Genomic DNA, 25557 nt, shown 5'->3' on the forward strand with positions numbered 1-25557 from the left:
AATGGAGATCCGAAGCAGCGTTGTTGATATTTTCCAACATTTCACTGCGAGGTTTAATGTATTTAAGTAGTCTATATTTCCTTAAGGATGTTGTTGGTGACACATGCACACTCCATGAAGTTAAACCGGAAATGAGTGGGTAAATAGAAAACACTTTAAAAAGAAGTTGCTCATGTCAATTAGAGCCAAATGTTACAGCTTCTTAAATAAATGATGTAAATGTAACCGGACCTTTGATCCCAAACGAGGGTGTGTCCAGCACAGTCGATTGTGATGAGCGTTTTCATTGTGTTGTGGATTAGTTGCCTCCAGGGAGCGCCCGTCTCCAGTATTTAGTTCACTTCCCACCTTTTCTACCTGCCAACAGAAAGTCTGACAGAAATATACAGATCGATACTGGCAGAGGACCTTCAGAATAAAAGCGTTAAAAAAAGACATTCTGTGGAATCACTAGAGGTGAATCCAGACGAGGGTTGTAAATGATAAATGACAATGATACATGTAATAAAATGAGTAGAATATACTTATTCTAGAGTAACCTCCAGAAGCAAATATTGTTTTACTATATGTATTTGACTACTTAAGTGATTGGCAGATCATCATGTTGTACGTTTAATAATGTGACATTTTTAATGCAGGGCGGCATCTTATAATTTAGTATATTAATATACATCTACCGTGTTATTAACACTCCTTAAGATAATGAAGTTAACGATTTAAATACTTCTTCCACCAACGGAAATGTTGCGACAACGGATTTAATTTGAAGGCGACCAACCGGAACCCAGCCGGTGTTCGCGTGCTCCTCTCGGGCTTGACCGCCCACCTTCTACCTCCCCATCTCCACAGGCCTGCCCAACCTCCTCCAAACTCACCTCCTACAACAAGTTTGACAGCTCAGCCCCTTCCAGCAGCCGGCTGTCCTCCCCCGGACGTGTCCCCGCGGTGTGTCCCTCTCAGCCGGTGTCGTCTCGCGTTTGGTCATGTGTGCGCGTCGCGTCTCCCGCTGGACATAAAGGAGTTTCATGTGTCCGTGAGGTTTGGTCACTTTTCCCCCCTGTTGGATTTTCTTTTTCCTTTTTTTTGGTTTCGGGAGGAAGAGGAGGAGGAAGAGGGGAGTTCGGACGCGTTTAGTTTTGTTATTTCGTTTATTTGTCGGGTGTAGTGGAAGGGCTCTGAAGGACGAGATGTCGCGGAACGTGGAGGAGGTGACCAAGCTCACGGAGAGCACATACAAGGTGGGTACAGGTGTGAGAACAACACGGGAGAAAAACCCAAATTGCATGTGTCCACCACTAGAACACCGTCCTCGGCCGTGGCTCAACTTTTACCGGCTGGAGGGGTTTCAAACATCTGCTTAGATATTAAACTGTTCACTAGGAAAAGTACGAGTGGAGCCAAACGCCCAGCTGGAATCTGTTTACTTTCTCTCTCGCTTTCTCTCTCTCTCTCTCTCTCTCTCTCTCTCTCTCTCTCTCTCTCTCTACATATATATATATATATATATATATATATATATATATACCTTCATTTGATGTCTGGTGTTTTTTAAAGAAAATAGGTCCACCCTTGGGGTGCCATGTGAAGTGTTCCTCTGGGTGCCTTCACCGGTTAACTTTTTTTGTTTTGTTTTTAAATATTAGTGGCTGATTTGAAATGGAATTGCTTTTACTTGCTTTGAGCTGTTGGATTCTCTGTTGGGGAAATGTCTCCTGAAACATAATCAATTGTCAGTTGCTACGTGGTTCCATTAGAGTTGAAAGAGAAACCTGACCAGTGAATTAAAAAGTATCCGATGTGAGCCAAAGATGTAGATTTAATCGACCGATCTGTAAAACTGTGTTTCTACCCAAAGAATTCAACTCTAAACTTTTATTTTTAACAAAGATCATAGAGTTCCCTGAACCATTCACATAGAAAAATGACGAATTCAACCCAACAGTTCACATTTCCACCTTGAGCTTTAACTTATTACGCCGCACACTCCACAGGTGTCAAAGTAACTGGGATGGGTTGGTGGTATTACCCATGTAGACAAGTTTTTCTTCCTAAAAGGCATTTAGCCTCCTGCGTAGCTTCTGGCCTCCTCTCAGGACGACCCCTCGCTGCTCCTTGGTGTGATGAAATGCAGGGAAAAAGACTCCAGGTTTAATAATTTAGCCGAGTGAGATACGTGGTAAGATTATACAGCGAGCCGTCACCTGCAGCGCGCTGCCGCCGTCCACAGCGTGTTTACTTTAAAAGGTGCAGCAAGTTAGTGGAACATTGTCTGGATGAAATATTTGTGTGTGTGTGTACTGAAATAAATGTGATACTTATTGACAAAGGCCTGAGCTGCGGATCGGTGGGGGGGGGGACACTGTTTGCCACGGGTGTCTTTAATCGTTTCCTGGATCCTGCTCTTGGGTGTGAACCCGAGCGAAGACATCATTGTGATGTATAACCGGGCGAAAGAAGAGCTAAATAAGTCCAGAGATACATATAAGAGGCGATTACTGACAATAGTTAATAGTTAAAGCAACTGCTTTGTTGAAGTGTCTTCTCTTCTTCTAACGTCTCCGCGGTTTTGTTTCCGCTCATTGCCACTCTTACACTCTTCCTCATTCTTTTATATTTTGAAGGGCTGTCACCTGTTTCATTTTCCATGCAGTAACTGCCTTATGTCTTAAAGGTCATAGGTCATAGCCACTTAAGGAATAAGCAACAGGCTTCAACGTGAGGGTGATTATTTGGTTACTCACTAGCTTTTGTCACGTCTGACGTCACCCACCTGTTGAGTCAGCAGCGTTTCAGTTCAATTAAAACCTTGAATGACTAACGGTGTCTGTTCTTGTGTCTCAACCCACCCAGAGCGTGATGGACCAGTTCAACCCGGGACTCCGGAACCTGGTCAACCTGGGAAAGAACTACGAGAAATCAGTGGCTGGTGAGCGAGTGTCCACACAAATATACACTCACATTTCATTTGGATAAACAAGATGCTTTTTAACTAGAAGGTGGATGAGGTATCGTTTTTATAGAGAATATTCAGGTTGTTGTTAAGTGCTTCTCAACGTGCAATGTGACATTTAAACGGCCGTTTTATCGTTTCCTCAGCGATGATCCTGGCGGGAAAGTCGTATTTCGATGCAATGTCTAAGATCGGGGAGAATGCTGCAGTGTCCCCCGTCTCCAGAGAATTAGGTAAGTTTTATCTATATATATATATATATATATATGGCCCAGTCCTCGGCATCTCTACATCCACTGTGGGTCGAAGTAGTTCCTGCTCAGTTCTCTATTCCACCCTTTGTAAAAATGCAGCTATAAACAATGTTAGTGTTTTCCTTTTTAATAGCACTGCCTCACACTCAATAGAAACTGACAAATCAATGAGGTAAGCCGTAATAAACGCAAGATAACACAAGTGAATATAAGTACAGCCAGTCATTGTTTTACAACGTCGCCAGCTTCAGCTGATCGCGCAGATATGCAAATTTCTGATAGCCAAACTTGGAAACCTTTTCCTTTCCGCGTAGACGACGAGGAATCTGCGTGAGGATCTCACAGCGGAGCCTCGTAACGAAACCGTGATCTGATGCACAGCATAGTGACCCCCCCCCTCCACACACACACACACACACCACTTAGGATCAATAGTGCATGCAATGAGCTTAATGCGCTGTAGCGTAGCATGTGTTCTTTTCTCGCCAACTCCCCGGGCGTCAGTTCCCCGCGAGCTCAATCGTGGCCCAAAGACGTCTGGGCTCCTACCCGGCTGTCACTAGTGGCACGCTTTGACATAACCACGGTGCGTCTCTCTGCTCCCCTGCTGATTAGCAGCCACAGTGCTAATTAAATTCAGCAGCGCAATGGGAAGAGCCACCTGGTGTCCTTCTGGTGTCCATATCCTGGCAAACCTAAAGCGAAGAAAACAAACATTAAACTGTAGCGCAGTCTTGAGGGAGGTAATTAGTCAAGAAATGTGACTGGTCAGATTTATTTCATGCTTGCGGCAAAAGATTCAGATTCCTGATTCTATTTTTTTAAATTTATTGTGTGATAATCTCGGCTTTCCTTTCCTCCATTTGATCATTGTTTCTGCAAACAAAGACTTGAGTGTCTGTAACAATATAGACATTTGAGAAGTGACAGGACAGGTTGAGACATTTACTTTCAACCGTGGTTGAAACACTGAGTTTGTATAAATCTACAGGTGGTTGATTATCCTCGGAAGTCTAAATGTTGATTTTGGTTGGTTAATCAGTTATAGTTTATGATTTCCCGTTGCGGAAAGAAATAACGTTCTCTTTACGTGAACCAAAACGACGCGGCAGAAACACAGAGGTGTGACCGTGTATCTGTTTTGATGATGACAGAGATTTGACACTGCTGAATTTTCATCCCCAAATACCCAAATTGCTGAATGAAAGCTCCTTTGTATTGAGTGTCGGCATGTATGCAAACATCCCTCGTAAGAAGGCTTTTTTTTAAGTGCAGTTTACTGTAAACCTGTGGCCTCTTGGATTTTGCTTTGAGTGAAGATGAGGTGACGGAAACATGAACACGCACTGCGTCCATGTCAGTCTTCTTTTTTAAGATTAAAAAAACGCAAATGAATTCCCCTTATTTAGAAAATTAGAAAAGAACAACACGCCATTAGCTTCACAAAACCCTTTTAATGTTCGGTGAAGTCGCACTCAGCACGCACTAATCCCCCTATTAGTCAGAGACACATCGTGGCACATCAGTTCGGTCCGAGTCATCATGGGGGATTATGTAGCGCAGGGGGTGATCACATACAAACTAATGACGGGAGCTTTTAATGCACAATACAAATGAATTATAAGGAAGCATAATCTCTGGAGTTTCCCAAAGAATGAAAACGTCTCTGTCCCATCGGGAGCTTTGGGGGTGTGGAGAAGTGATTCCCGGCAGAAACCTGAGCTCCGGTGACGCGCAGCCAACCAGAAACCAGATACCCTTGACAGGCATCGGAGGGCCGGTGTAGCTTGTCCTCCTGCCGTCTTCCTCTAATTCCTTTAGTCTCCCTCCTTCCCTGCCAGAGGTCAAATGTCATTCAAGCACTCAGGCATCTCACCTTTTTCTTTCTCCTGTAAAACCAGGACCGAGACCTGAGATCTAAAAGCACCAGGATGTTTGCATCGGAGGTGAAACTAAGTGTGAATTAAACTGCAACCTAAAATATGTTGTTGGTCTAATTAGATCCTTTCAGGAACCTACAGCTGTTGCCATCAAAACCCTAGAGAGTATTTAACAGCCTGCGAGACGCCGCGTCTCTGCAGCGTTTTCTTATCCACAGGGAATTGAATCCCATCCAATCTCGTCCTTTTACAGCCAAAAAGGCTTTGCAGACGCTTCACAGACACACGGACACACACACATACACACACAAACGTGGTCGCCATCTTCTGATGGCCCGTGCCCAATCAAATGGCGTCAGGCCCACTTTACATAATCCTAGCATGTTTGCATGGCCCGTCAGGTGGCTCCTCTCTCCTATGCCAGAATTATTTTGCACACAGTCAAAAACTGTGGAAGAACTGTGGGGCGCTTTGAATGCTACCGGCAAAATGTTTACAACATCAGCTTAAAGCCGAGGGGGGGTTCTTCCCTTTTTTCTGTATTTGGCACTCGTTCCGTTCTGTTCAGTTTTTTTATTTTACTTTATTATCATTTCTTGAACATTTTGATCTAAAAATTGAGATTTCAATTCATTTGTTTGTCATAGAATAAGAAACAAACAAACGAAACACAGCACGTTTTCCCCTTTGTCCCGTGTGCACGTGGGACTAAGCAGTGTTCAGGGCCACGAGCCACGCCGCATTAAAGGACTGGAGCCGTTCTGTTGTTTTCCACATCGCTCGCCGAGCAGAGGAGCCGTTGTAGCCGCCGCCTGCTCTCACCACCATAAACCCCTTTTCACATTTGCGTACCCTCCCGCCCATCCCGAGAAACCCGGGCGGCGACGCGTTCAACTTGAAGCGTTTAACTTGCGGAATTGTCCGACGACGCCATGTTCTGTTTGTTTTCGGGGTGGGGGGCGGGTGGGGGGGTTTCGGCAGCCATCGGTCCAGCCACGACTACAGACACGTTTGAGCCCGTCTCTGCGCTGTGGGTTTACCTGGGCTCGGTTGTGTTGGCTAATGGCGGTGGATCGCCTGCCTGTGTGATCCACACGGTGACACACTTTTCTCCTCACGCCTTGCGCCGATCGAGAACACCTGTTGCTCGGCAACGTTTTGCAGAGGCGGTGACAACAACAAACAAATGAGTCTGAGCAGCTGGGATGAAACTGCTGTCGATTCATGTGACGTTAATGGAGCTTTGTGTCATTATAAATTGACACGTTTGCAACAATTTTGTTACTCTTACATGTGGGTGACTCACAACGTTTGGATCCAGAAAATAAACTAGTCCGTCAGGTATTTGACTCTATACCACACCCAGTGACACTGTTGAGATTACATTGTCCTTGTTGCAAGATAAGGAACTCTGAGGTCAGGTGTTTAGTCTTGGCTAGTTGGCCTGCCCCCCCCCCCCCCTCGGGTTCCTGCCCTTTTGCTCCGTCGAAGGGCAGATTTACGGGGGACCCGTTATCTGCGGAGCTGTTTGAACTGCGCTGAGAGAAAGAGCCGGGCCGCCATAAGGCCAGGCGGGGAGGGGCGTGGTGGGGAAGGGCACTGTTTACATGCCGGTGACGACACACGGCGGTATTAAGGAAATATGGTTTTCCATTGATGAGATCATTCATTGAACGTGAAGGAAAAAGAAGTACATTCTAGGCTCAAGGACAGCTTCACAAATGTTTGACTTTTGAGTGGGTGACTCCTTTTCACATTCGGTGCAATGTAGGACTACAGCATCTGCAAATATGGAAATAGTGGATGACAAAAGTCTCCATTCACGAAGCCAACTTCTCTTGTGATGGTCATGGTTTTCTATTTGTACACAATTTAGCTTGTTCGTGGGAAATGTGGCTTTGGCAAATGGCTCAAGGTTACATCACTATCGGCAGCCGTGTGCACAGCTGTTAGCTACTGAAGAATTCTCTTGGTCCTGCTCACTGTACACAAACAAAAAGCATTTGGGAAAAGTTTTATTTTCATGAGTGAAGCAGCGATGGCCTGGATTTGTTTTTTCCATCATTTGCATGTTTGAGAAATGAATGACAAGAAACAGCTGGACAAGGACCCTCTCTGCATGCGTACACCACATACACGTGCACCGGCGTGAGCGTCTCGCTCAGACTAGAGTTCTTACAGCGATGACACGTGTGTTTACTGATGGGAAATGATTAGTGCTTTTGGAAAAAGTTTGTAATCTATGTATTTGTTATTTATTCCTAACAAATGTGTGTATTCAATTATGTTTTTAGTGTTTTTATAATGGCCGAAGGTGTGTAGTGCAGCGGGGGCATCGTGTGATTCTAATCTTTCACATAACGCCACATAATCCTGATTTGATTGCCTTTGCTGCTAACATGTAATGACAGAAGGTTGAGTTTCGTGGCCGCCTTCCCTCTGATCTCTTTTTCATTAGCCAAACAGTAGGTGGTCCAGCTTTTCTGGTCCTGTATTTATTTTACTTTCGTCTCAGCAATGGAAATCCTTTGTAGCAAAATCCATAGCTGGTGACTTTTGATTGGTTGACACCATTTCCCAGCGATGCTTCGAATCCCAAACAGTTTGTATTGTGTCTGCATGTGTTGTGTCTGTATGTATTGTGTTTTTCTGCTCAGAAAGCAAACAATGAGATTACTGCTAGCCTGTCCATCTTCTGATGTGCATATAAATATATACACGTGTATTTTATATTTCCCCTCATCGTGCTCCTCTTCTGTCTGTGCGACAGGTGTAGTGCTCATGGACATCTCAGAAGTCCACAGGAAGGTCAATCTCGAGCTGGAAGAAAATGTGAGTACTTGAGTCTTTTGCGCTGGCACACATTCAAACCGTGGTGCCCAACCCCAAACGCACATTCCTCGTCGCTCTCTGAAACCCTCACTCCGTGCATTTAGACAACCGCAAGCAAGGCCTCAATTCACTAAGCACCACTTGTCATCCAGGAGCTTTCTCCGTCGTCCTCCTCCTCCTCCTGTGATCTCACTGCTTCTCCCGACCACATTCACTGTGACGGGCGTAACACAGAGAGGTCGCGTGAGGAAAACAACAGGTTGGGGTTGTTGGAGCACCTGTTGTCGCTGGGAACAGGGGGCAGGCCTCAACATGCTCCCGGAAAGCCCCGGCTGGAGCCGCTGCAATCCGTGGCGGCTTCATTAGCTTGCACCGATTGTTTTCCTTCTTGTTTCAGTAAGTGTAATAATCAGCGTTATGATAGAAATGAAGGCCAGAGGCTCGTCGAAGTTCCTTGAGCTTCCAGTTTTATAGTTCTCAAGAACTCAAAGCAGTTTGTGATGAAGAGCTTTGAAGAATGCTGCAAAAATGTCACATAGGATAAGCTCTAACATTTACATTTTCATTTCATACACGACTCCGACGAATAAACTGAAAACTTGTTGTCGGAAGTCTCATCGTGGAACCACATCACTTGGTAACATTTGGTTTGCTAATGAAGGCTCAAAAATACTAATAATGAAAATAAGGTGTTAAATGTGAACGTTGCGGGCGGTAAAAGCTGAAGGAATCCTCTGAGCCCCGTTGAGTGGGTTGACTTGTTAATGGACTCCAGCTGGTGAGTCACAGCATCAATTCAGGTCAGAGAAAATGAAAAAAAACGATGGAACAAAAACCTTTTCACAGGCTTGGATTCGGGTTGTCTGCGTTGTGTGCGACAAGGTCTCCGGGGGGGGGGCTTCCGTGTGCGTTCGCTAATCGTGTTTTCCAACTCTGTGGTCCGCCCCGCGTGGGCGCCGCCGCATCAAGGCCGTGGCGATGGGAGCACTTTGACACCCTCTAATGGGCGAGCGTCGGGGAGAACAGGGAGAGGAGTCTGCAGGCATCATTCCCACCCTTTTGTTTCTGACTCATTCAGAAGCACAACCTCGGACTGGGCTCTAAACCCCCATCAACCCCCCCTGCACGCCCTGCGCGCTCGCACGGATCCGCTCCAAACCGCCGCTCGCCGCTTCTCTCTTTGAGACCTGCCGCGTTCTCCCTGCGTGCCTGCAGACAGCGAGGCTGATAAACTGCTGCACTTCATCCTCCCCATCAGGTTTATAATCACCGGTGTGTCTTCTTCCCCTCTTCTCTCCCTGGCCCCTCCTCCTCCTCCTCCTCCTCCTCACCTGCAGTTCAAGAGGTTCCACAGGGACATAATATCCGAACTGGAGAGAAAGACTGAGATGGATGTCAAATACATGACAGTAAGTAGTTTCGGTGCATGTTTTTTTTTTTATGTCCGTCCTCTCTCATGAGATCACGCGCTGCTTTTCACATTTTTCACTACGTTTTGGACTTCTGTCAGTTAAACTGTTTGATTATCGATAGTTGTGATCATTAACAGGATGAGCAGGCGGATGGAAGGCTCAATTATATGGGGGATTCATTTAAACTGAAAGCAAATCGGTAGTATAATATCTGTCATTACGACTGGAGGCAAGGCAATTGCTTTATGCCCTAATGGGAGATGTTGCTGCTCCACAGAGTAAAAATAAGGTCATATTTGCCGGAAGAAGTCGAAACATATTGAAATGATGAAAGTCTAATGTTGTATTTGTATCTCAGCCATGTGGCTGATGGAACCAATTTAACAACAAGAATATACAATATAAGATCTCGCATTGTACTCTGAACATTATGGTCCATGATGTCAAGTCCAGGCATGAAATCCAACTGAAGTATGGACCAAACTTTTATCCCAATAACTAAGCCGGCAAACCCACGCTTGATTTTTCTTTTCCCGCCACGTGACGATCAGGTCGTCGTTGCACTCACATGGATGTCCTCCTTCCTCTGCTGCAGGCCACATTCAAGAGGTACCAAATTGAGCACAAGATGAAGCAGGACTGTCTGGAGAGATCCCAGTCGGACCTGAAGAAGCTGAGGAGGAAGAGCCAGGGGAAGAACGCCAACAAGTACGAGAACAAGGAGAGCGAGGTGAGATGGACGTCTCACTCTTTCTTTTTTTTTTTTTCGCCGACACAGAAAACGACAACCATTCACAGGCCGAGACACCCGAGACGCACCGTGTCAAAGGCATTGTAACAGTAGTTGGGGATAATCTGCGAAGCGCCTGTCTGTGCAGTCATGCACGGAAGGATCTGTTTGTTGTTTGATTTATTTATTTTTTTCCCGCTCCATGAATACACCCGCGTGTTATCTTCTCTTGATCCACTCGCGTGCTCACTGATACACGCGCACACACACACACACACACACTCACACGCGCACACACACATGCACAACTAAGCACTCAAACAGTATTTGACCAAAGGTGCCGGATGTAAACTACTGTATAATCCAAATCTTATTTGCTTAGATACATGCAAACGGTGCACTGTCTCTGCACATAATGACTGCCAGTCGTCATGACAACCACAGTGATAAATGTGTCTGAGTGGACGTTCCCTGGATGCATTAAAGTACAAATCTTTAGTGTAATATTTGTCCAAATTCTGTTTTTATTCCATTTTGACACATACAGTAAGAGGTGGAATTTTGTCATTGTCACCTCAGGTGTCATACCTGCAACACTCTTTGAGGAATGTGAATCATTATAGTCGGTTATGACGTGGTCCCACCACACCCAGCACTGCCTGTGTTGAGTGAAGGGAGTCTAACGCTAAATCTGCAACAATGGACGGACGGCGGCCACAGACAACACAACCTCTCTACGACCAATCCACCCAGCCTCTGTGTGTACGTGTGTGTGTGTGTGTGTGTGTTGAAGGGCTTTCTTCGTCTTCTCTGCTCTATTCTTCTCACTTACGTCTTTCATTCTTTTGTTGTTTTGCTCTTGTTGCTCGTCCCCAACGCGCCGTCACCGTCTTCTGTTTGGTCTTTCCTTCTCACCTCCTGTCACCCCCACCAAGCCGTGCATCGGTGGGTTCGTTCGCTCGCTGCTGGGCTCGTCTGTCTGAATTCTATTCCATTCCAATAATCTTTATCTTTATCAAATATCTCACTTTTCCTCACCGAGGGCAACAGGAGGGGAATTAATGATAAATATCAAATATGTTTGTAATTTATGCCATATATATATATATAATAATTGAGAGTTGGGGGATTCAGTCAGATTTTAATCACAAAACTAGTTAAAAAGTCAGTCAAATACTCACAGGCTAAGCAATGATTATGCACCGGATTAGTTTTGGACAGCATAAACATTTTAAAGTGTGGTCTTTATAAACCCAATCTGACTTTGGAGTTGCACGTTCTTGAAGGACGATGCATAATGGCGAGTGGATCGTGTTTCAGTGAAGCTTGTAGTTATATCAGCAAGGTGAGATTATGGGATGTGAGAGGCGTCGCCCGGAAACAGCTTCGGCAGCAAAGGAGAAATAAAGGGCTGTGTGTGTGTGTGTGTGTGTGTGTGTGTGTGTGTGTGTGTGTGTGTGTTTGTTTGCCTCAGCATTTGCATCTTCTTGTTTGTTGACATGTAGCCACAGAGCTACATCTCTTATCATAGCGCATCTGGTGAGATGAATGATAAAACTCTGAATGGAGAAGTTCATGTTAGAACTTCCTGGAGACAGACGGCACTGTTTGGACAAGGACATAATCACCATCGCTCCGTCACTTTTATCACTGAATGCTCACACGTGTGTTTATTTTATATCCTCTTAGTTGTTATAGAAATAATTCAGTTTCTGTTTGAGTTACGAGGGCGTGTTTACTCTGGCATTTCTACACCCAGAGAAACAACCTAAAACCACTTTTTTTTTTTTTTTGCTGTTCCCATAAATTTGCTGAATTTGCTGAACATTCTCTCGCCTCCACATTTCCATGTCCAATATGTTTCGTGCCATAAACACACTTGACCAACAAAAGCGTCCTGGTAAATATGGCCCTCAGTAATTTAAAGCTTCATCAGAGGAGGACGGTTATAAAATGTGAATAGAGAGGGTGTGTGTCACTGTATGAGCAACTGTTAGGGGCGTGCCGATGGACGACATGGAGCTTTGACAAGGAACCAGGAACAAAAGACGTTGTTAGATGTTAAAAGAGGTGCAGGGCGGGGTCAAGAAAATGTTAATATGTGAATGGTACTTTTCCCAAAGGCTCACATCTGGGCCCTGGTTCTTAATGTTACCATTGATAATAAAATAATACAATTCACCATGTTTTCTGCCAATTTTTAAACCACAACAACCATTGTGTTCATTTTTTTCACAAAGTGATAATGCCAAATGAATCAAGATGATGAGTAAGTGTGTGTATTATTTTCCACTTACATGCACAAGGAAATACACACTTATACAGAAATCCTGTCGGTGGCCTTTTGACCTTTTTTATAATCTCCGGCTGTCTGTGCAGATAACAAATCCCCTCTCTGCAAGTCTCCTTTCCCCCTGTTGCTTCTTTCCTTTCAGTAAACCTCCAAAGCAATCAGTCAATGCTGTAAATTCTAGTCCAATAATAACGTTTCCCCCTGCAAGAGAAAGATTAGGGTTTTTATAAAGGAAACCTGGTCCTTTAATGCAATTTGTCCCCCGGTTGGGCTTGTGTACAAATGGGCAGTGAAAGGGATGAGATGGCTTCAAACCGTGTGGTGGCAGAAGATAAATCCATCGTGATCTATTTGAGGTGGTACTTTGTAAGACACAAAAGACCAACTAACGGTTTTCAATCAAACAATGTTGACTTATTACATCTTCATTATAATATTGTGTTACATGTGCGTTTGTCTTCAGTGCCTGGAAACGTTGACGAGCCGTCAGATGGACATGCAGCTGTTCATCGCCGAGGGCTGCAAGGAGGCTCTGGTGGAGGAGAAGAGACGCTTCTGTTTCCTGGTGGACAAACACTGCATGTTCTCCTACCAGTTTGCTTCCTTCCACGAGAAGGTACAAGTCACTTCTGCAGAAAGTGGAGCTTTTCCTTGTATAAGCACCTTACAGCCATCTCTATGTTCTACTTGATGTGTTTTTAAAAAGGGAAATCCAAACATGTACATTATATTACACCTCCAGGAGGTTCAACCATTCATTTATTGCAAAAACGCATGATCGCATGGTTCTCCTGTTGCCGTAGTGATGAGAACCCAGTTTCTACTGATTGTTCATGGTTTCTTTTTAACATCTGGTTCTCGTGCCCGTGCCCCCCCCTCCCCCCCGGACAGGCCAGAGACTTGCTGACGACGAAGCTGAACAGCTGGCAGGACCAGTGCAACGACGCCTCCGACATGCCCGACAGTATCCTGTCCATGATCGAGGGACTGCAGACGCCCATCTCCATCACACCTCTGCCCTCCCCCTCCCCATCGCGGCACAGCGTGGTATGATGGGACGCACAGATAAAGACGCGTTCTCAGGCTGCATACCGGGCTGCCTTTTGTTTGGTAGAACACAACATCTCGGCATGATAGAAATGATAGAAATCATCCAATGACGTCCTTCCAGATTAGATGATGGGATTCGTGCGCTCTTTGCTGAATGGGTTTGCGTACCGGCGAAGAGAGAATAGTGTAAAATATCCATATCACACAGTGTATTTTTGGTAATCAAGATAAGCTACATTTATTAAGCATGATGTACATTAATATTCACATAGACGCAATTATGTTTAATGTGTTATGACAATATGAAATTTGAGTGACTCTTGTTTACATCTTATAGTTTGTTTGGTGACTTTTAGTACATTGTTAAATCAAGCCTCTTGCTAAATATGCAATAGGTTAATATTTAGCTGTGGATGAGGCCACTAGTTAATCATTAAACAGTCAACTATAGATAGCAGCACTAGCGCCTCTGCCACAGTGCTAGTTGTGCAGGAGAAATAGGTGATCATGCAGTTTTGCATGGTTTAGTCATAAAATGTGGTCTGATTTGAACTTTACTTTGCAGCAATGACCTCAGCCAGATGCGTGAATTATGAAAACATTTACCATTTAAAAGGGTGTATTTTCTCCTCCTTAGCACCGTATTTCACATGCTAACGTTTTCCTTACTGTTGTTGTTGTGGCAGAACATGACCGCTCCTCCGGCTCCGCCTCTGAAGGCGCAGACAAGTCCTCTGGCTAACATGTTCACCCAGGGGAACAACATCGCCACTGCAACCAGAACTACCAACAACAGCATAGGTATTCTGCCAGGGAGCTTGGCGTTAGTCTTTGATTAGACACCAATGTCATAGGGACCCCCCGCCGATAGATCCCCCCTCAATGCTACACACTGTTTACATTTAAACCTGTGCTTTTCTATGAAAACATTTTTTGTGTTGCATTGAAACAAGCCCCCCCCCTCCTCACCTTCCTCCCTTCCTCTCTCTCCCAGACCACGGGGGCAGCGAGGACCACAACCTGGCCAGGTGCGTGTCCGTCGCCACGGGCCTCAACAATATGGTGAAGAGGCCGCGAGTGCGCACAATCTTCCCCCACACTGCTGGCAACAACGGCACACTGATCAGCTTCGAGGAGGGAGACGTCATCACGCTGCTCATCCCCGAGGAGAGGGACGGCTGGATGTACGGCGAGCTGGAGAATAGCGGAAAGTGAGTCGAATCGCACGTGTGGCATTCGTACAAATGATGTGTTATATGCCGTTCTGTTCTTACAATACATGTGTGATGCACACATAACAAGTACTTACAGTTGCCTTCCATCCCACGGAATATACGCTGCAAGTGATTCCGTTTTCTACCACAATCTCCTTCACTTCATCGGGGGGCCGTCGTCGACAATTTACGGCGGCCCCCCGATGAAGTGGGACTGCGCTGACCAGAGGGTCCCTCTTCAGATTGTTATGCTGACCATGTACCCGCATCGCCCGATCTGGAACGCTCGCTGATGGGGGGAAATCAAAGTGAAGCACGGCCTGAGGCTGGGATGTCGGTTAGCGGGACCGCAGGGGAGGCACAGGGAGAAGTTAAGAGCACCACCTGCTCGCCCACACAGACCAGCACCAACCAGGCCCCCTCTTCCCGAGGCTCTGATGCCTGATTTTATTTAAACTGGCATTTGATCTGACATCTTGGATGTGTATTTTTTTTGTTTTATTATTGTTCATTGTGGTGGGGTTTGAGAGGAATTACTGGGGAAATGTAGAAAGTGTAGAAAACTGATTAAGGGCAGAAAGGAAATGAGGATGCCGCAGTTTGGTCATGCTGCTTGAGCTCGGCATTAAAAATGTGTTGATCGTCATGTTTTATCAGATCCCAGCGTGTGATGAGACGAGCTCTGCCTCCTTCAGGAGGTTTGGCTTTCGTGAGTTTTAGCCTCTCGCATGGTTTCTCCCTTTTGTCTCCTATCTGCTTTGTCCCGAAAAAGCCCGGCGACACCTTGAATCATTCAAACGGGCTTGTTAGCGTTTTGCTTTCTAGTCCATGAGAAGTCAGTATAGTATTGGGGAACACCTCTGTTCTACCAGTGCTCTTTAGTTGTCCTTGAACAAGGTTTTTATTATCTGGCATTTTCCATGCCAGATGTGCAAATATTAACATTATCTACTTTGACGTATGTGCTGATTACAAACAACCTTGTACCATAACGGAACAATGACACACAGTCCTTGGTTTGAACTTTTTTTTGGTTTGTTTTCAAGCTTAACAAATTATTATTATTATTTTGATCAAATCATATTGAGGAATAGTTGGAGGACCCACGTCTGACTAAATTATTTGACCAGCATTGGTCTCAATCTGATTTTCAACTCTGTGATGTAGTTATTTTGGTGTTTGTTTGTGTGGGCTTGAAATTCATTCGAGTCATTGATTTGATCTGCTGGCAAGCAGTGGGTATTTGCTGTTAGAAAAGATACATTTCACGAAATTGAACATGAACTTTGATCCTCTCTGTTTACAAATCAGATGCATTCATCCCCGATGACGTCTTTTCTGTGCTGAATTCTTTCGCTGCCATAGTAACCAGGACATGCATCCACACAGTATACACAGTATATAATTATAATAGCTGTATACAAGAATCAATGTGTTTTCATCTTCTGGTTTGGGAGATGGAGGACTTTATTGAGCTTTCAGCTCTTTGCTAATCATTGTTTTGGACGCCTGTGCAACGAGAGCCGACAGGCCGGAGGGCAGAACTCCGATGTAATCCTCCCTAACCCGGCTTCTCTGTCTCGGTCTGTGTGTTACAGGAGGGGCTGGTTCCCTTCCTCTTACTGCCGTGCTCTCTCCGAGCCTGTCGTGAATAACAACAGGTAAGAGGACTCCAGGTTCCACCTAAGACGCGCACGTACACACACAGACACGCACGCGCACACACACACAACCCCCAGCAGGAGTCCCGTTGCAGTCTGCTGTATTGTTGGCGGCGTTTCCTCTAGTTACTCCTGTAAGACTAATAACCTTTCTAATGCAACGGGAGACCCTGTCATTCCTCAACCTTTGATTCCTGTTGTGCTTTTCTGTTAAGATGTTCTAAAGCAACGTGTGTGTTGTGCCCGAAAAAGAAATTCCGGATATTTTGCTCACATAAATATTGTGTGTATAAAATGTCACACAAGCTCAGCAATAAAGGAGGAAATAGGATGTTTGGTGCTGATTAATAGAGTTTGCTGTTGATGAGAGAGAGTTGACTCCAGCCTTTTCTTCAAAGAGACTAATCCCAGTCGGATTCATTTATTAGATCTTAACGTGCTGCACCTCCCAAAGGGAGGCTGTCAGGCAACTGCCACAGAAAGTTTACACTGTAACCGCCGCCGGGCGACACAACACGCATGTGCATCCTGGACCTTCTGTGGAGCCTCCAGTTAGTTTGTTTCCCCGACTTTATTTCATTGTGTATTTTTATAAGCCAAACACAAAGTAACTCTCGATTCAAGATGCAGCCCTCGAAGGTACAGGAGCACAAACATGCAAAGTGTCTTTATTCATCCTTCCTGCATCTGTTTTGTAATCCGTCCCCTCGCTCCCGTTCCTCCACAGCGTGTCTGCAGGGCCGCACCGCAGCAGAAGCGTGGTCAACCTCCACCATCAGGACACGGAGACGGACGAGGCGACCATGGTGCTCCCGCCGGCGGACTACAGCAACGTCCTGCAGCACAACAGCAGCAACAGCAGCAGCAGCACCGTCGCCCAAAACTACGTCCAGCGGCACTCCCCTACGCTCTCTGCGTCCTCGTCCTCGTCCAATCCCCACGCGGTCAGTGTTGTTTGGGTCACGTACATTCACCTCTTTCACAGTCTCAGAGAGGGAAATGTTGTTATTGGAGATGTAATTAGCCCAGAGCACTTTGACCTTCCGTCCGCTGTCGGACCTTTCTGCTTCCGTGATAGAGCTGGCAACGTGAGGCCTCGTCTCACCTGATACCTACTGTACCCTCAGCCTTACTGCTGATAACTCTGTGTGTGTGTGTGTGTGTGTGTGTGTGTGTGTGTGTGTGTGTGTGTGTGTGTGTGTGTGTGTGTGTGTGTGTGTGTGTGTGTGTGTGTGGCGACAGAGGAGCTCTTTATGTCACCCTTTGAAACCTGAGGAGAATCTGATCCAACGTTGGCTGACATACACAATAAAAAAATCAATTGTTGGGAGAGGATGTTTGAGTTTGCTGTAGATACGACTTCTACGGTTTTAATATCGAATACTAAATGTTCATATAATATCATTATTTCAGCGTGCAACATGGCCGAAGTCATTACGTCCCATTTGCGAACACATGCAAAGTACCAACCAAAGTTGCGGCCTCCCGCTGTGAGAGCTTCTTTAGTTTTCCTGTTCTGGATCAATGTAAATGCATTGTGGTACACCTGCACTGTCCTGCACGATCACAAACACAACCAACACGTCACATGACGATCCTCCAGTCTGCCTGGAGACATCAGGCGACATTTGTTTCTTACTATCTCTCCCTCAGCCAGTCTCCAGTCAAGTCTCCGGTATTCTTGTCTACCAGCAGAGACTCCCTGATTCTATACATTACTAGTTGCAGCAGCAGGGCCAACAGTTGCCATGCTCTCATCTCTCCACCACTGACTCCGCACTATGTTGGAATGCCACTCTGGGTGAACCTGATACCCAGCTCCCCCCCTCTGTTCATCCTTTCAGCTTCTCCACTCATTGTTATTCTATTTATCTCAACATCGGCTCCTTTGTCCTTTGGCTCCTCTATCTTCACAGCCCGCCTCTCCCCTCCATTTCCAATGAAAATAACTTCCACTTTCAGGGAAGTCTATCCTCCGTTCATTCCTCGCGTCTCTTTTAGCTCGTAACACAGATCTCGGAATAGAAATGCGGGTGGGGAAAAGTTTGCCACTGCAGCAGTAGCTCTAATGTGTGCTAACTGTATGAGTGGGTGGCTGAGTCTGTGCGTTTGTCTGCCGTTGGGTTTGTTAGGGGCTTGTGGCTGCAACATTCACCAACGCTGTTTTTAGCCACATACGTGTGCTGCATTGCCTTTTGTGTGACTAATTGAGTTTGTATGGGCAAGTGGTAAAGCGTGTTTTTCCTCTTCGCTGATACTGGAAGGAAGTTGGGTTAATTTTTCCATCATGTTGTGCGTTGCCTTTCTGGTTATTTGTTGATAATCCTGGCCGTACTTTAAATATGTGTGTTACACACACGCACATATTATCACCTTTTCAAGTGTTTATCAGAGCAGATGACACGACACGCATGCTTGTGGGAGCAACTGTGCCGAGACATCAGTCCCTCTGTCCTCCTCTGACCTCTTGTGGAATTTCTGCTGGACTGCAGGTTGATAACTGGAAGAGAAGGCCAGTAGGAGGGAAGGTCCACGGTTTATATTCAGCACTGATGCTGACAAACTGTTCATAAAAACTCTAATGAAATAACTCCCCAATTGAGTCACTCACTACTCCCTTTATAATAAACTGTATGCTTTGGAGTCATTGAAATATCTCACAATGATTTTATGTGTAAATAACAAAAAATTAAAGGAAACTTGAATTTATTTTAGATGATGAGGACTGTGTTAAACCAAATCTTCACCTTCAGGGTTTCACTGTTCTCTAAACGTTGTGCATGTGAAACTGACTCTGGCTTTTCTTAGGAAAATGTGGTTAATTGTGAAACAGACTTGAATTTCCAGAAGGTCCAGATTCCAGAGTCTTGTGACGACGCAGCGGCACGCTGACTTTCCCACACTTTACCTCGGCCATGCATTCGTCACTGTGTCAACCCTTCAGCATGCATATATATATGCGTGTGTAATGTCGGTGTGTTACAGTGTCAGCCTTGTGAAACTGATCCTTTGTTTTCTCCACAGGCGCTGCAGTCAAACGGCACCTCAAGACCTCAGCCTGCTTACCTCGCGTAAGTCACACGACCACATGATCGACGTGATCTGACCCGCCTGTCACTCAGACGAGCGCTCACCCCTCGCCTTTGCCTCGTTTTCACAGGGGAGGGAACCCATTCGCCACAGTCCGGCTACGTCCGACAGTCACCAACGACCGCTCCGCGCCGGTGGTCTGATCGCCGCCCAGTTTTCCCACAACTTCCAGTGTCATCTGCCGTTACTGTGCAGCGGCGTCTGCTGGTCTGGAACCAGACAGAACTTGGCCAGCGCAAGAGACGACAAAGAAAAAATGCCATTTGAATCTGGGATCCCCTTACTGCTACAAACTCTCACATTGAAGTGTTTTGGCATTTTTATTTTCCAATACAGATGCTCACAAATTTATTATATATATATATATTCTATTGTGTCCCCATGTTTAAGGAGGTGATTTTAGGAGGACCACATTTTTACCTGCACTTGAGAAACGGATGAATGAAAACGGTCGTAGCAAATACTGCAAGGTATTTGTGCTGTTGATGTTGCTTGTTCATCGTCAAAATGACTGTTGGAAATCGTTTTCTGTTGCCATAGGACAGTCGAACGTAATTCATTTCACCTTCGGGTCCTTATAAAACGTTGCATTTTAAGGTCAATGCTATGATGTTGCAGCAAGGAGACTTTAAAGAGATGCCTCCAAAAGTCCCTTTTGTATATAGAGTTGCGCGACAGATGCTATGAATATTGTAATTTGCCATGTAGACAAAACTTTTGCCTTAATGACACAAACATAATTACTGTAAAAGATATCAGTGTCTGTTCTTCAAATTGTGGACCGTCACTTATGTTCACAATGGCGATGTGGTCGTTCCTGCTTTGATCATTGCTCCTGCAGTTTTAAGACCTGTAGACTCTTGTTTTCAGCCCACATCAGTCTTGATACAATTTGCTGTATGAAAAATAAAGATTATTTAAAATAAAGAATTATTTCTTCAAAGTGCTGCTTTGTTTGTTGTCCTGCACAAGTAGTGCAGAGTTCAAAGAGTGTCTAAATCTTTCGTACGAATCAGAAGTATATCGAATATCACTTTTATCAATTTATCACTTTGATAAATAAAGTCAAGGAAGTAGTCAAACACATGAGTTGCATTCATTTTTAATTACAATGGCGGATATATAAAAAGGAATAACCTCAATCATAACAGCGTGCGTAGTGTGTCTTCTGAAGCAAGATTCATTAAAATCACTCCCACCCAGTTCTAGCTCTTTCTTCTGCCATGGACAGTTCTACAACATCTGGCTGGGACCTACAGATACGGGACAAAGACATTCTCATTTGATTGTCAGGTCGGGACGAACGGGACGGGGTGACTTGTCGCAGAGTACTAAAATAAAAATCCAGAGATTACAGTATTCTTCAGTTTTCTCAGCGTGATTCCTTGAAGTGAAACTGCAAGTCCTTGAAGTAGGTAGAAGCCCGAAGTAAAACAGTGATTGAGGTTGTAAAGTCGAGGGCGTTTCAGATTGTATGTACCTGAGGTCTGCATTGGCCCTGGAAAAGCACAAGCCAGCAGAATAGTCATCAAACAAACTGTCAGTGCAAATATGGCCCCTAGAAATAACATCAACAAAGGCAGACAAAACGGTGCGCGCGTTCTGTCCAAAACAAGTCCATTGTTTCAGATCCTGTATTTCTTTTTAGCTGACTAGGTTTTATGTATTTTTCCCTGTGACACACTGAGCCAAAGAGAAACGTTTCAAAAGAAGGTTTACATTTCCAGGGAAAGGTAATACATCGGTGGTCTAGGTGGATTCTGTGTTGAGTACAAGGTTTCGAAGCGTTAAAATATGCATGCGGTGTACCAGCCAAGACGAAAGGGGGGAAAAAAAGAACTTCAGCACGTGTTTTAGTCATTTCTGGCGAGAAACAAAAGGAATCTGCTCAGATCCTGGGATGACCGAGCTACACCTACGGGAGAAGAAGGACTGACTGAGTCTGTGAGGATCACTCGGCATGTAGTGAAGGCACTGACAACAGCTGGACACACACGTATGCAAGAAAATATCCTCAACCGGCAGATGAAAAGAAGTCCATGCGTGCCTCTAGTAAAGCATCATAATTCACGGTAATATCACCTTGATCATTTGTTGTACATGAAGTAATGGCAACAGCAATGTGCATTTTGAAGGAAAGATAATAAAATTAAAGAGACAAAAATGCCGGATTACATGTGCGTGTGTGTGTGTGTGTGTGTGTGTGTGTGTGTGTGGACGAGCTGGGGTTTGGTCCCTTTAGCCGAAAGAGGCGCCACAGTTGGGACACCTTCTCTGACGCAGTGCGAAGCAGAAGAGGAGACCCAGTGGGAAGAAGAAGATGGCACACAGGATCCCCAGGCAGGTGAAGTCATCTTCCAAGACGCCGACTCTGCAACACACACAGTTTATATTAATAATCGATTCATTAGTTTGTATCAGGTTACTGATCAGTTTATACTTAAATCCTAGTGGATATTTGTGCGTTCCTGAAGGGCAGATAATAAACATAAAGAGACAAACGTCACGTTACAGTTTCAAAATGTATTTTTGTATTATTCATCATTTCATTAATTGATCACACTGAATAGGTAAAACTCTTAATAATGTGAAGGTTTTTGAAGTCTCTCTTTCTGATGTCCATCTCACAATGTCCCGACGTCCCCCTGTAAGCAACCATCAATCAATTCAAAGTGAAAGATGAACGGTCAGGACCCGAAGCGGCTTGTTTCCCGGTAGGAGAGCAGCTTTAATCCACGGCTTAAAGTGGTGAACAAAATGCCAAATGCGGTCTCATGACTTCTCCATTCCAGTAAATCTGAGAGAGGAATTAACGAATGCAATGTGTCAAACTAGATCCTAAAGATACATGTAGTGTGCATTTCTGCATTTTGGGGTGGAGGGGATAGAATAGTGATAGAAGGACTCATTTTCAAGACTATGTGTGGTGGGGGTGACCTCGGTTTAACCCCGTTAAAAGGCTCTAAGCTCTAATCAGGGCACCTCACCACGCAATGTGCTGCTGTCCCACGCAGCGACTATTTACACAACTTATTTGTACACTTGTGCCGGGAACTGGGACTTTTACCGACCGAGGAAACACAGCCATGGCACAGCCGATGGGGACACGAACTCTACCAGACTTAATGTTTCTACTGTGGAGAGAGACTACACACACTGGTTTGAGTGTTACGACAAAAGGTTTCGGGGCGCAGCGTATAGAATAGCAAGCGATCCAGCAGGCATTCAACTATGTGAACTTTCAGTTCCGGTAAACTGGAACGGAGGTATTCCTTCACCTCGTGACAGCAATAACCGACCCCGTCACAAAATGAAATATCTTATCCTCATTTGTTTGCTTTCATTTTGTGAACTGTGGCCTGGATCTGACCGGTCGCATGTTTGATCAGCTGACTGACAGGAAATCAGCTGACTGACAGGATGTGGACTCGGGCCAAGCGAAACCATTTAAAAACCCATCTTCCACCGCTGAAAGTCACATCCGGTAAGCGATTATGTCACGCTAGGCCCGACCACATCGCACAGACCGGCAAAAAAAAAAAAGAAATCGGCCGAGTCACGGTGAACACGGGACGCTCATCATCAACCCCCGAGCTAATCTACAGATCTGCCGCAATACACACTCCTATTCGCTGTGTGTGTGTGTGTGTGTGTGTGTGTTTCGCTCACCTGCAGGCCGGGCAGCCCCCTACCACCACCACAGAGGGTTGTAGGATGGTGTAAGTCCCAGCGTAGGGCTGCTGAGCTATGGCGGGGTTCATTTGAGCCGATGGGTACCCTGTGGTCGAGAGAGAGGAGAAAGACACACGCTTGTTGTTATTTACGGTGTACGTAGATCAGTCATTTGAAAGTATCGGCGCATCCGGTTTGGCTTTCTTCTTTCTACTGTTGTTGTTGTTGTTGGACATTTGTGGATTCACAAGTTCATTTCATTGACCCTCGGGGCATGTTGACTTTTTTTTGTGGTTTACCACAATCTGTCCATCTGTGGTTGTTTTTGTGTGACTCAGTAAACTTTGATACGTGCTCGTTTACATGGATTACAGCTCAGCTGTACAAGTACCTTTACTCTTTTATAATAACCGCAAGAACACGTTATTTAGCAAGCAGGAAGTTACACGAAAACTGAACGAAATCAGACCGTATTCTGGGAAGGAGTAACTTTCTCGTTGCTGCAGCCGTTACACGAATCCATCAGAAGATTCCTGCTTCCTTCACATAAGGTTAATTAAACGCACCAAAGCCCCGTTTCGCCTGCTGTTGCTTCCCATAAAAAACACAAACCAGCTTATGTGATGACATAAATTAACACATTTTAAAGTTAATTCGGTTAGTTGAGCATTAATTTTACCCTGTACCACTTTAGACAAAAAATATTTATTTGAGCAAAAACTAGTCGGTAAACACCGGCCGTCGCCATCGCGCTACTGCGCATGCGCAGCATTGTAGCGCCTGATTAAGGAAACTTAATAACACTTTCACGGTATTTGTTACTTATGTCAGACATGTTGCTTCGGATTGTACCGAGAATCGCGAGCTGCTGGGGGGGGGGGGGGTCACAACCAAAAGCGACCCTCCGTTGAGTTTTAAAACCAAGGCGGAAGCGGGCAGCGGTGCTCCTCTCCACCCGCCTGGTGACGCCGCGCTACGGATGTGGACCGTGGGGGGGGGGTTACTTGCCTTGGCCGTCCGGGTACGTGTACGGGTAGGGCGGCGGGGCCGGGGACGGGATGGCGCCATAGCTTTGCTGCGGCTGCGGGCCGTACTCGTAAGCCCCCGGGACGCTGGCGTAGGCGGGAGGTCGGTCCTGGAGGAGAGGTTTGCTGTCCACCATTCTCAGCCGACGTGACGCGCGTCCTCGCCGTCGGGTCTCCTCGTCTAAAAGCTCCCTTTCACTTTCAGTTCTCCGCAAAAACTAGCGCTTCAAACTCCGCTCACTCGGCTCCGGGCGCCCGCGACGCTGCGTTGACGCCGGTGGCGACAGAAACAAAAGGAAAGCGCGCTGCGCCACAACAACAACAACCAACAAAAAAAAAGGAAACTTCGTCCCTCTCCATGCGCCAACTTTGTCCCCTTTGGCGCAACAACGCCGGATGGCCCCTTTGGAAGGCAGCGCGGGTGTGACTCTCTGCGGTGGTAGTTAACTTAACTCCATCTCCCTCCTCGAGTTAGTCCCTGGGTACCAATACAGAGGTACTCGTGTCTTCGAACAGCTGGAAGTCAGCGAGGCTTTTCCTTTTCTGTCCGGACGGTCACAAGAGAAGAATCATGTGATGCGCTGCGCCTTCTGCGCACCGCAGGGCTTCTTAAAGCGACAGCGCAGGAAAAGACAAAGCTCGGTGCACCACGCAGTGCTCTGCAGAGCCTAAACACCGTGATCACACCCCACCCTCCCCCCAATGGCGACTGGCAGGCCCAATGGTTCACATAACGAGGACAGCAGTCATTTGTTCGAATCGGGATGAGTACTTTCAATGTGTGGAGGGGGTACTTGCATTTTACATAACACATAACTGCTGTCCTCATTAGAAGGGGGTTGCCCTTAATCTTGCATAATAATAATAATTATTATATATATATATCTGCCCATGGTGATGCCCCCCCCTCGCACCCCCAGGGATGAAGGAGCTAGCCGGGATACAGACAGATAGATAGTTGGAACTCGTTTATATACATTTGGGGTAACAATCCTGCGTAGTTTATAAAGTAAGAAGCATTTCCAGCTGATCCATGACGCTTTTTTTTTAACCTTCATTAACCTTAAGAAGTGTTTCCTTAAACATCGGAGACATTCAAATTAAATATCTCCAAATTTCTGTATACTTAATTAGACACAATTGGCTTGAAAAGTAACCTTAGCTGTCAGAGTTGCATGAAATAGAAATCCTCAATTAAATTTAAAGTGACAAGAAATCTAATTAACATGGACAGTAACAGTACATGTATGCGTTGCATAAACCTCAGTGTTGTTTGGTGTTGGTATTTTCCTATCATTTGGTGTTTGTTTGTGATAACATATTCCAAACATGTAAAACCAACCTCGCGATTCAATAATTCATTTGAACTGAATGAATTATTAAAATATGCGCGTCAATCAGCGGCTGTCGGAAAAAAGGAAATACCGGGAGCGCGTCTCCTTCCATCCAATGGGACAACGAGATCCCGCCCCCCCGCCGAGCTTCGACCAATCA

At 45.5% G+C, this 25557-nt stretch overlaps 2 protein-coding genes across 2 annotated transcripts; one reads left to right on the forward strand and one right to left on the reverse strand.

Annotated features, from left to right (window-relative positions):
• The first annotated feature begins 798 nt into the window (after positions 1-798).
• Positions 799-20309, forward strand: baiap2l1b (BAR/IMD domain containing adaptor protein 2 like 1b). The gene is made up of 14 exons (XM_040192075.2): positions 799-1238; positions 2851-2926; positions 3097-3183; positions 7855-7916; positions 9254-9325; positions 9924-10058; positions 12815-12967; positions 13243-13398; positions 14088-14202; positions 14396-14612; positions 16214-16276; positions 17004-17220; positions 19301-19347; positions 19437-20309. Exons 1-14 carry the CDS (start codon positions 1188-1190, stop codon positions 19507-19509), a joined length of 1524 nt encoding a protein of 507 aa, XP_040048009.2. The 5' UTR covers positions 799-1187; the 3' UTR covers positions 19510-20309.
• Positions 20310-20452: 143 nt separating this feature from the next.
• Positions 20453-25538, reverse strand: bri3 (brain protein I3). The gene is made up of 3 exons (XM_040192076.2): positions 24047-25538; positions 23036-23144; positions 20453-21737 (listed from the first exon to the last, which is right to left on the reverse strand). Exons 1-3 carry the CDS (start codon positions 24198-24200, stop codon positions 21605-21607), a joined length of 396 nt encoding a protein of 131 aa, XP_040048010.1. The 5' UTR covers positions 24201-25538; the 3' UTR covers positions 20453-21604.
• Positions 25539-25557: the final 19 nt, after the last annotated feature.

This window comes from Gasterosteus aculeatus, chromosome 11 (assembly GCF_964276395.1).
Source record: "Gasterosteus aculeatus chromosome 11, fGasAcu3.hap1.1, whole genome shotgun sequence".
In the NCBI taxonomy this organism is placed as follows: domain Eukaryota; kingdom Metazoa; phylum Chordata; class Actinopteri; order Perciformes; family Gasterosteidae; genus Gasterosteus; species Gasterosteus aculeatus.

Excerpts from the sequence above, each read along its gene's own strand:
- bri3 (XM_040192076.2), bottom strand. The coding sequence starts at position 24,200 with ATGGTGGACAGCAAACCTCTCCTCCAGGACCGACCTCCCGCCTACGCC. Across the intron at positions 23,145-24,046 it reads CACGTACCCGGACGGCCAAG|GGTACCCATCGGCTCAAATG; the intron begins GCAAGTAACCCC and ends TCTCGACCACAG. Across the intron at positions 21,738-23,035 it reads GGGGGCTGCCCGGCCTGCAG|AGTCGGCGTCTTGGAAGATG; the intron begins GTGAGCGAAACA and ends TGTGTGTTGCAG.
- baiap2l1b (XM_040192075.2), top strand. The coding sequence starts at position 1,188 with ATGTCGCGGAACGTGGAGGAGGTGACCAAGCTCACGGAGAGCACATAC. Across the intron at positions 7,917-9,253 it reads ATCTCGAGCTGGAAGAAAAT|TTCAAGAGGTTCCACAGGGA; the intron begins GTGAGTACTTGA and ends CCTCACCTGCAG. Across the intron at positions 13,399-14,087 it reads CCCCATCGCGGCACAGCGTG|AACATGACCGCTCCTCCGGC; the intron begins GTATGATGGGAC and ends TTGTTGTGGCAG.